This window comes from Elaeis guineensis, chromosome 15 (genome assembly GCF_000442705.2).
Source record: "Elaeis guineensis isolate ETL-2024a chromosome 15, EG11, whole genome shotgun sequence".
Classification (NCBI taxonomy): domain Eukaryota; kingdom Viridiplantae; phylum Streptophyta; class Magnoliopsida; order Arecales; family Arecaceae; genus Elaeis; species Elaeis guineensis.
This window is the reverse complement of record NC_026007.2, coordinates 65,567,719-65,578,393: the sequence shown is the minus strand read 5'-3', so window position 1 is coordinate 65,578,393 and position 10,675 is coordinate 65,567,719. Positions and strand designations below refer to the sequence as shown.

Sequence of the window (10,675 nt, the reverse complement as noted above, 5' to 3'; positions counted from 1 at the left end):
TTATGTTTGATTGATTAAATAATTATTTTAAAAAATAATATTAGAAAAAAATTATTATATTTGATCGAAGATAATTCTATATAGAAATATAATGAAATTTACAAATATACCATTTAACATAAAATAATTTTTTAATATCTGAATGGTATTGTCATCTCCAATCAGTTTTTATATAATGACTATACTCACGTAACCCTTTTCATAATGCTCTATACATCTTGAAGTTTTTGCAAAAGCTCTTTATAAAATAAATTTAGGAAGATATCAAAATAAATTTAATAATTATATATGCAACTTTAGTGGTAGTATTTTTATCAAATATAAATTATCATCACTCGAAAATTTATCAAATACCAACCCTCATTGGTATTTGTTTTGTCTTCTCTCTCTAAAAAATAAACATGAGACTCATCAATTTTTTTATCATCTCTCTCTTTCATTTTTCATATGAAATATGATAATATGATATGAGATTCATTTTCTATACCAGATTAATCACAAACAAATAGACCTAAAGAGTCATATAAAGTAGAAAGGTAAAGTGAACTCAAACCATATGATTTAGATAAAGGAGTATTAAATATGCCTAAAGAATGAAATATTTACAGTTGATCTCACAAATATCACTAGTTGAGGTATGTACAACTATGAAAGGACAATCAATCATCTAGAAGTAGATGGTTGCGCATTTTACATCTTTGGGAGCTAGTATCATTTTCCAAACAATAAGCAACGAGTGTCAAATTCCGGCAGCTCTGTGAAGGTCCTTGAAACAGCTTATCTTCAGAGACAAAGACAGCGCCAGGCCCTGGATACTTCGCAGAATACCATATCCTTGAGGTATCACATCTTCCCCAAATCTCTGTTTTTTCTTTTTTTTTCCGAGGAAACATGTTCCCCAAATCATTACAGAAAAGTTTCATATTAACTTTGAAATCACACGGCAGGAAGACCAAAAGGCTGCAGCGGCTGCTTCAAGCATTGCTGGATTCTGGTATATGCTGTTAAAAGGAACAACGGGAGAGATGCAGCAATTAGGAAACTATAATATGGTAAATCTAAAATGGTCGCTAGTCAATGCAACAAACAGGAACTTTTCAACATTTGATGCAATGAAGGCAATAACTCTCGCTGTCTTAATACATTTGTAAAAACAGGAGTGACTACAATATGTGTTATATTTCATATCCAGGTACAATTTATAACTTGATGCTTGTGCCATGAACGAGAGGAACAGGTGTAGGCAGGAACAAGAAGGGATAGGAGAGGTCATCTGTCCTCCAATCCCAAAATTTTCAAGACAGCATAAATCACTAATTAAATGAATTTGTTTAGATCTAGTTGAAGAGGCCAATTCTGAGTGACATCCTAAAACAGTAACTCCTTCAGCTTACAATTCCAGCTGTCTCTGCTGTGTGCATATAGGATATCCCTCGGGTATCATGGCCAAGTATCCGAATACCTCTTTAAGGTAAACATTTTTGCAATTTAAATTTGTTCATAAAACAACAAATGAATATACTCATAAAGGAGTTCAAGTACATGCATGACCAGCCACCATGAATTCGCATTTATCTAGTAATAAAATATTATTATGGGCAAAACCAATTATTCTATTACAAATGATCGCTGAGGCTTCATGCTGCTTAATTTTTAGCAGCTGCTTTGTATTAGGATTTTAGGATGGATTCTAATGACTCCCAAAACAAATGTTTTCACCATTATGAAATGAAGCAACAATAGATCAGGAACAAGAAATTTTTTTCAAAAAAAAGAAGCACATATGCAAACTTCTTTGTTTACCAAAATCAGAACAGCAGAGAATGACATGCTATAGAATGCATTATTTTGACCTGCAGTACAGTACATAAACCAATATGTTTGGTTGATTAGACCAGCAGAGTAATACATGAATAGAAATTAAATCAGCTGGCATGATATGGTTTCAAGATTGAAATCTAATACGAGAACTTTATTAAACTTAAGGCTATAAGTTCAAGTCAAATGAAAATGAAGCACACGACTATTCTAGCTCTGGAAAATAATTCATCATTTATAAGATTATAAATTTACAGAAAAGTGGATGTACATCAAAGCAAAACGGTGATTTACAATTTTATTCAAGAGGACTATGCAGATAATTTACCCTACAGCAGTTGCACTCCAGGAACCCAGGTTATAAATAACTTTGCCTCCATCCCATGCCTTCCGAAGTATACTTTTCTTCTTTTTCACAGAGAATGTTTTGCTGAGGGCTGGATAAATCAAATGAAATAGGCAAATCAAACATCAGACACTTGTTCAATAATAAATATTCACTTTGACGCAACAATGCTCATAGCAACAACTTATATGTTAAAACTTTTTATATACAGGTAACAGAACTTGCCTTCTTGAAGTTGATTGGGAGTTAATTCCTGCAATATGAAACTGCAAACTATTAAATATCATGCATTTACATCACTGTAATATATCAAATGAAAGGGATGCCCTCATAAGCCTATGATGACAAAATAGCACCATTGGAGCAATACAGGGTAGCTAATATAAGGAATCATTAGTAGATCTAAGTGCAATATGAACTCCAAAAGGAACATTATTAGGATGTGCATAGAATCTCCTACTTCAAATCAGAACTGAAGCAATAGTTTGTAGCACTTTATAAAAATGGTAATTTAACAATCATTTTGGCATCCTAAACATTTAAACACTGCAAATGAAAGCTTTAGAAAGATATAAAGTGGAACAAACATGTCTGCAGAGACAAGTTCTATGTGTCAGAACACAAGGGCGCACTCAAAAGAAAGAGAGATGGTGGCATCTGTTTGGTAGAGTCCAGTACTTTCCTCATCCAAAAGTGAACTTGGAATTTTGAGTGGTGAACGGGAATGCATAAGCAAGAATCACAGACATCCAAGACTTGGTAGTTAGAAACATCCCCCCTTTGATAAGTGTATTTGGAAATCTGGAAAGTCCGTTACAGGTGAGGGAGGATGGTAGCTTGTTAGTGGTAAAGAGTATTTATGTATAATAAACTAAACTGAACCATTTTTATACAAAAGATGATTTGAAACTCCAAAAAATTAAACAAAATGATGAGACTACAGAGTGCAATAATTACTATCAACTCTATTCTCAACTTTTGCGGTAGAAGAAGGGAAAGAAAATGAGCTAGTAGAAAATACCTGGTGATGATGTCGATCACAATGATGATTCAAGGAGCAAGAAAGGTGGCTGGGAGGGGTTGGGGGCATATTTTCTTGTGTGGTTTGGGTCAGGCTGCTTTTTGGCTAGTTAGTAGTTACAATGGATTGAAGTCGAAATTGAAGTTGAGAACTTGAAGATAAAAGAGAACAACAAAATGTGATAAATATTTAGAGAAAAGTGAGGACAAGGATTAAAGTACCAACCATGCTGGTCATTCGTTGGCACATACCATGTCAGTGCATGCCTGCCAGTTGGTGTCAATCACTGGCATGAATGACAAGTGCCACCCAGTGTCCGGCCGACACAGCATCAAAGCACAGCACTTAAAACATTGGGGAAGGGCTGCACATGATTCAGTCTGGTAAATGGAGGAAAATGGGCCATCTGTCATCAGGGAGACAACATAATTGAGTGCTTACTGTGAAAAGATTCCAGAGAAGGGGCATCTAAGGCAAAAGAAGACCTCTCCTTTCTTGGCATACTTAGATATACTTATTTGCAATATTCTCAGTATCATGCAGTGCCTTGAAAAGAAGAAAAATAAGTAAAATAAAACATAATTTAATTATTACATTATCATCAGGTACTATATGCAGATGATTTGAGTAATAAAAGAAAAACTTAAATTGGATAGACTAACTTTTCATTCATCTCATGCAAGACAATTTCAGGTCATAATAAGAACATCTAAATTCTCATAAATGCAAATGAGACAAATGATATTTTCTTTTCTTAATTAAAAACAAATTGACTCGATTTTAGAAAGTAGAATGAATACAAAAAAATTAGGATTTTTTAAGTACTTACCTTAAAGTTTGGAAGCTTTGGTATCAAAAGGATGAAATATGGGATGCAGAAACTGACATGGGAACAGACCACAGTCTCTTTGATAAATTGAAATTTTTAATCAAAAGTAAAAGGAGCAATGTGATTTCCCTTAGTTATCTGCATTCCTCCTAATGAATCTATAGACAAACATAAGACATAGAGATGGTGACAACAAATCCAGAAATTTTATCAAGCAAAACGGCTTTTAATAAATTCTTAATTAAGAAATCCAATCAATGCCAATAATTTGCCTGACAAAGAATGTTGAGCATTCCCTCTTTTTTTCCTTTTCCATTGGAATGGTAAAAGGCAGGTGATAAGAGACCGATTTAAGGTACAAGAGTTGGATAAAAAATAAAGGATTTGGAAATAATGAATAAAATGATTCCATCGCTCCGACTAGATTGGTTGTCCACAGACAGCATATTGTTTTATGAGGATGCTTAGTGCTTTGCAACAGAAATTCAGCATCTCCAAATATGTGGAGATGATAACTAAACAGTTCAGAAGTTGAATTCCACAAATAAGAGGCACATGCATCACAGGAGAGCACAGAATTGGGTTGACGGTAGAGAAAGAAAGATGGATTAAAGAAAAAGAAGAATATATGAGATGATATAATCCATCCTCTGTCATGGTTTAGAACCCATTTATATCCCTCCCACACACACCCCTGCACGTCTCACATGGAAAATGTTATGATTTTTTTAATTTTTTTATTTTTGGCTAGCATAAGGTTATGATTTTTAAACTACCATAGGTGACTCTCAACAACCACCACATTAAGACTTTGACTACCTTAAATAACCATTCAAACACACTGACCATGATTCTTGGCTATTCACACATACAATATGAACTTGTAGAGAACTATAATGACTCAAAAACACTTAACAGATACACAAGAACCATGCATATAATGGCTTTCAAAATGAGACATACATGTCACACTCAATGACTACTCACACTTGTCACTGTTCCCCCCATTTGATTACACACATCTTTATCAGTCTTGATTTAAGCATTGATATGCATCTTTTTTAGCATCATGAGACTACTGTCTGCAGGACCATATCAATTCTTTATCCAATTCAATAAAAAATGTGTACATGAATAGTCTTCTCTCCTTTCTAATCTTTTCATAATTGCATAAGCAACAAGTCTAGAATCTCTAGATGGCAAGCGCTTATACTGCAAAGTCATAGTGTTTATCCTAACCAATCTTAGACTTCATTTCACCATTGACTAACAGATTGTTTGCACCATTTAATGAGTAACCTACCTTTGAGGCCTTCCCCAACAACATCAGCCACATAACAAGTCTGGATTCAAAGAAACAATGTATCATAATTGTGAATAATAGCATAATTTTCATATAACAGCAATTCACTTTCCACTCTAAGTGCTGGAATTGGAAAAACTGAAACCAGATCACCACTTCTCTTTTTCCCTACATATATATGCTCTATGTGGGCTACCTGAAACCCTTAAATTATGTCCTACAGAGCTGCATGTCTGTGTCTTCCTTTTCCATGGAGGGGAGCACTTGCTCTCATCTACATGGACTGCAAAAACTACTACATCAACCAGTGTTATTAAGGCGTGCCTCAGGTGCAAAAGATGCTAAGCGCAAGTGCCATCACCTCTGTACGCCCTAAGCGAGGTGACAACCCTCAGGCGCACGTCTCTACATTGTTCAGAGGTGCAATAACGTCGTCAATTATAGTATTAATTTTTAGTTTCTAAGGAATAGGAAAGGTCAGTTATGGTACATAGGAAAGATCAATTATAATACATAGGGAAGGTCAGTTATCAAGGTTCGCAGACTCGATATCGAAATCCGTATCGGTTGCCGGTCGGTATGGTATGGTATCGTACTGTACCGGACATAAAAAAAATCTCACATAATAGCACAAAAAAAAAAGAAAACTGGACCGAACCGACCCCGAACCATACCGAACCGGACCAAACCGCTTGGTATCGGGTGGTTCGGGCTGATACCATATCAAACTGACTGGTTCGGTCTAGTTCATGCCATTTTCTGAAAATCCAGCTTGAACTGGATCGGTTCTCCGTCGATATAGTACGATATAGGATGTACCAGCCAGTTCGGGCCAGTACAGAATATCATATCAGTTATAGTACGCAAGAAAGGTTAATTATAGAACATAGAAAAGGTCAGTTATAGTATATAAGAAAGGTTAATTATAATACATATGATTCCAGCAAGTATTAATTTTTAGTTTCTAAGAAATAGGAGAAGTCAATTATAGTAAATAGGAATTGGAAAGGTCAATTATAGTAAATAGGATGTTAGTTTTTACTTGCTGGAATTCTTATCTATAGTTAGTTCTCTGTTTTTCTATTTTTGGTGCCTGACTTCTCTCAAGCGCACGCCTGCACCTTGTGCCTTGCGCCTGGGCTCCGAGGACCCCAAGCGCCTAGATGCACCTAGGGCCTTTAACAACACTGACCTCAACCCATACTTGTCCATATGATGATGCTATAAAAATCCCAAATTTACACTCTTGTGTGTATCTGCTACTAAAATTCCTTGTTTGCAAGCATGCATGTGATTATTTATGCACATCCAATTGTCAAGGCAAGTGAATATCCAACCTTATACTTGCTTATGGATGTGTCTCGGGTGTATGGAATACTCAATTCTGCAATTCACAAAGCATCATATAATTCATACTCCAGCATCATTATCAACTTCCATATCTTTTAAAAAGGGATATCTTATTCATTGTTGATAAGGTAAATTTTTACTAACCATTTTTGGTGCTTCTTTTTTTCACCCTTAGAAATATTGAACAGAATGAGCTATTTTTAGTGCTACTGTAAGACAACCTCCTGCACATGTGCTGGATGGGTTTGTGAATGTGTCAGTGCTATTCGAATTTGCATAATGCTTCAGTGCATAATCTTTATCTTTTACAACCGGTGACTTCAAGTTACCTCAATTTCCAAGTGATCACCGGGTAATTATTTCTCGTTATGACTAACTTCCATGTAGCATGAAGAAGAATAGCTCAAAATCATGGAAGCAGCTAAAGACATAAATCAGCTTAGCAATTGCATAATCAACTCTCTCATCTGCCATCTAGTTTGTGATTGCATGGATGACTGTATTAGTATAATGTAGTCTCACTTAACATTTTACCAACTACGACAACACATGATTAGCCATTCCACAGCTTCAACCAACATTGAGTCTTTTTGAATCAGCAAAGACCACCATGCAAGGCTAAATGTTTCTGGATGACCGATAGTGAAGCAGTAAGAATTGATCCATAATGAAAAAAGACAAGTGAGATTAGGGGTTTGAATGATAGAATATCAAGTTTGTCTCAGGTGGAAAGTCGTGGGGACTATTCATTAAAAGAGTACAGTAAAGAGTAGCAAGCTAAGCAAAGAGGGTACCAAAGGAATAGCATGACATACTTTAGTTTGTTTCAGTGATAATAGGCATTCGGCCATGAAGCAAGCAATCCCCTCCACTATGTCCTCTTGCTTGACAAGAACATAACCATCAGGATCTGATTCATCACTCCCACCAATGTGCTTATCTTCCCACAAATCTGTCATGCTAACCATATCCCAAGATGCATTCTCATCTGTTAGCACATTTACATATTCCAGTCAGCTATTGCAAGTGATATTAGGCTAGATATAGAAAATAAAAACAATGTGTAACATAAATAAAGTTTGTTGCTACATCAGTTAGTATTCAAACTGCAGTAAATCTTGCATGACTAGATAAGACAAAGGTCTAGTTCACTTAGAAAGCTACATAATAAAAAGGAAAGACTTATCAAACTTTATGCATACCAGACATATTGTGAGGAACTGACTTGTTGCTTCCAAGCTTTTCAAGAAAGTCAGATGATTCAACTTTAGACTTGAGAAGATCACACAGCTGCTTAACAAAAGAAGGTGCTTTAACTTTCTGTAATGGAGACTTTGCAGGAAGCTATAGTCTTCTTTATGGTGATTTAACAATCACGAAAAAAAGTCCTTGTACTGAATGCATAATGACAGCAATTGAGCATCTAGTTTCCCTAGTCTTTTTCCTAATACTTTTATGTTGACCGTATGGTTTCATTTAACAGCTCTCAAGAAAATATCTAGCTCCTCAAACTCTGATAACATCTATCTCCTTAGCAGGCAAAAATGCATCATATAACAATCAATATTTAAATCACAAAAATCGGCTGCCACCTTAAACCTGTGTGAAGTAGAGAGAAAGCAACAAATCCTTCCCAAATTGCCAGCCATAAAAAATAAAGAAACAGGAAAGACCAAGAAAATAAAAAATTATAAAGATTGTACAATAACCTCATTGTCTTCCTTCTTGGATATAGAAGAGCCCATGTCCCCTTTTAAAGGTGAGAATTGGCAAGGAAAGTAACAAGTCATCTGAAAGACTCAACAAAATAATTGCCGATATATTTTTAAGGACTGCATCTTACACCTTGCTTTGCAAAATGCAATCCTGTGCCTAAGTAGGCAATACAAAACTTTTATTGTTTCATTTGAAGATAAAAACATAAATAACCTTAGGTTCTTCCTCTGATAAGCATCACCTCCATAAGCAAATTATATCCACACCAATCAAGTTGCTTCAAGAAGTAGAACCAGACCCAGCATTTACCAACCATCTCAAAACTACTAAGTTTGGCATCCACAAAATCATTTTGGTAGCTTTTTGGCATCCTTAAGTGGAAATGCATGACCCTAACTTACTCAATTTTCCTCACCACGACAGCCTCACATATTCCTCTCATGTCATATGATATATCTCCCAAACCACCAAGGTATTGACAACAGCCAATGTATCCTAGTCATCTCTTCTTTCAAATATATATCCCTTAATTCCTTTGTCTACAGTCATAGAATAAAGTAATATGCCTTCACAGCCCTGGCAGCCCAAAATGTACCTTGTTGGCAAGACACAGACACGGTATATGGGTACATAACCCATATTCTACACATTGCTCTATGCTGTCTTGCATCCGTCCGTGCTAGTCCAATATGAACTGATATATGCTAACACATGCTGGCACAGTACCATTTTGTTTGTGATGAGTTGTGACATGTGGCTGTACGTGACCAACATGGCATGGAATGGCATGGTAGTATCGTGCCAGCTCATACCTGTCACTGATACTTTATATCAAGGGCGTTGGTGAGATGAGCAGATGCTGCTATATATTACTGCAAAAGAAGGGCAGACCTAGGAAGAAAGTTTATTAGAGAGCTCCTGATGAGATTACGAGATTCTAAGCAGTTGTGACATTCTAGGTAGCTGATTCTGACCATCAAGGTCTCCCCTTTTCAATTAGGGCTTCCTTATAGACCTTATAGGATAAGAAGCACGAGACCAACGAAGTGAAGGAGTCTATCCATGTCAAATGATATCAACATTATCAATATCTCCACCTTATCAGGCTTGCATTTGGAGGAATAGATACTTGAACATCCTTTATTTATATATTTATAGATCTTCTAACTAATCAGACAGAAAAATGCACAAACCACACCTTTGCAGGTTTCTGAATGTTCTTTCCAGTTGCCAAGAAGGAGATGAATAGGTAACCTCATTTGAAAGGAAGGGGTGCAACATGAACACTACCAACTCACTGAAATTAAAGGGTACCATACTAGGTAATCGATTTTTTTGTCCCATATGATATTTTCTTATAGCATTACCTCAAACATCTGACAATTCTGAAAAAATCCAATCTCATGTTATTTACAGCCAAAAAGAACAACTAAATATTTAAATAATCACGGCAATTCAACTGCCTCCTAAATCCATTGTGCTGGTGAGAGCTAGCAAAACCGAATCCTTCTCCAATCCCCTCCCAAAAATGTACCAAAAAAATAAACTCCCAGAAAAAGAAAGAACTTTTTTTACCCAACAAAGATAAATAATACAATTCACCGAAACCGATCTCGCTAACACAACATAACGAATTAGACGCTTTTAAAGCATTAGAAACAAATAAAACCTCAAACCTAATCTCAAGCAGAAGAATTCCCTCCTTACCTCATCGAAATCCTGATCAACGGTAGAGAGAGAGCGCGGCGTCGAACCCTCCTCCTCCCCCGCCGCCGCATCCCTGGCGGGAACCGGGTCGAGGTCGGCGTCCTGGAGCAGCTCGAGGGCTAGCCGGCACTGCTCCAGCACCGCCTCCAGGGTCCTCCGCCGCACCTGCACCTGCTCCTCCCCGTCAACTGGGCCACGGGACGGCCCCGCCGCCGCCATGATTCCCTAACCCTAAGGAAAGAAGAGCATTAAAGAATGAAAAGAAGAGGAGGAGGAGTTTGGGCGGAATCCCGCCTCCGTGGTGGAAGTAATCGTTTTTCTCTCGGCTTCCTCCTCCTCCGCCGCTGCTTCTTCGAATTTTTGTCGTCTTATTGTATTTTTATTATTATATAATGTTGAGGGCCCGGTGAAGATCGTGTTCGGGTTGTATCCTTCGCTCGAAAGAATGATTGGTCTTTTCTCGCGACGTAGACCGTTAGATGGTGATCCGCACATCTCTCAAGGCACTCCGAACCCGCGAGTCATCGGTCTGCGCCATCCAACGGTGGATGAGCGGTAAGAAAAGGTCTATCATTCTCGTCTGCC

At 36.9% G+C, this 10,675-nt stretch overlaps 1 protein-coding gene across 2 annotated transcripts; it reads right to left on the bottom strand.

Annotated features, from left to right (window-relative positions):
* Positions 1-537: 537 nt before the first annotated feature.
* LOC105058491 (uncharacterized) lies at positions 538-10,446 on the bottom strand. 2 transcript variants are annotated; one of them, XM_019854984.2, is made up of 6 exons: positions 10,091-10,446; positions 7,870-7,957; positions 7,483-7,655; positions 2,390-2,430; positions 2,147-2,255; positions 538-1,001 (listed from the first exon to the last, which is right to left on the bottom strand). In XM_019854984.2, exons 1-5 carry the CDS (start codon positions 10,307-10,309, stop codon positions 2,177-2,179), a joined length of 600 nt encoding a protein of 199 aa, XP_019710543.2. In that variant the 5' UTR covers positions 10,310-10,446; the 3' UTR covers positions 538-1,001; positions 2,147-2,176. The 2 variants fall into 2 exon arrangements, with proteins under 2 accessions (XP_019710543.2, XP_019710542.2); XM_019854983.2 differs by having other exon boundaries at positions 2,390-2,417.
* Positions 10,447-10,675: the final 229 nt, after the last annotated feature.

Excerpts from the sequence above, each read along its gene's own strand:
- LOC105058491 (XM_019854983.2), bottom strand. The coding sequence starts at position 10,309 with ATGGCGGCGGCGGGGCCGTCCCGTGGCCCAGTTGACGGGGAGGAGCAG. Across the intron at positions 7,656-7,869 it reads AGTTCCTCACAATATGTCTG|ATGAGAATGCATCTTGGGAT; the intron begins GTATGCATAAAG and ends ATGTGCTAACAG. Across the intron at positions 2,256-2,389 it reads TCCCAATCAACTTCAAGAAG|CCCTCAGCAAAACATTCTCT; the intron begins GCAAGTTCTGTT and ends TGATTTATCCAG.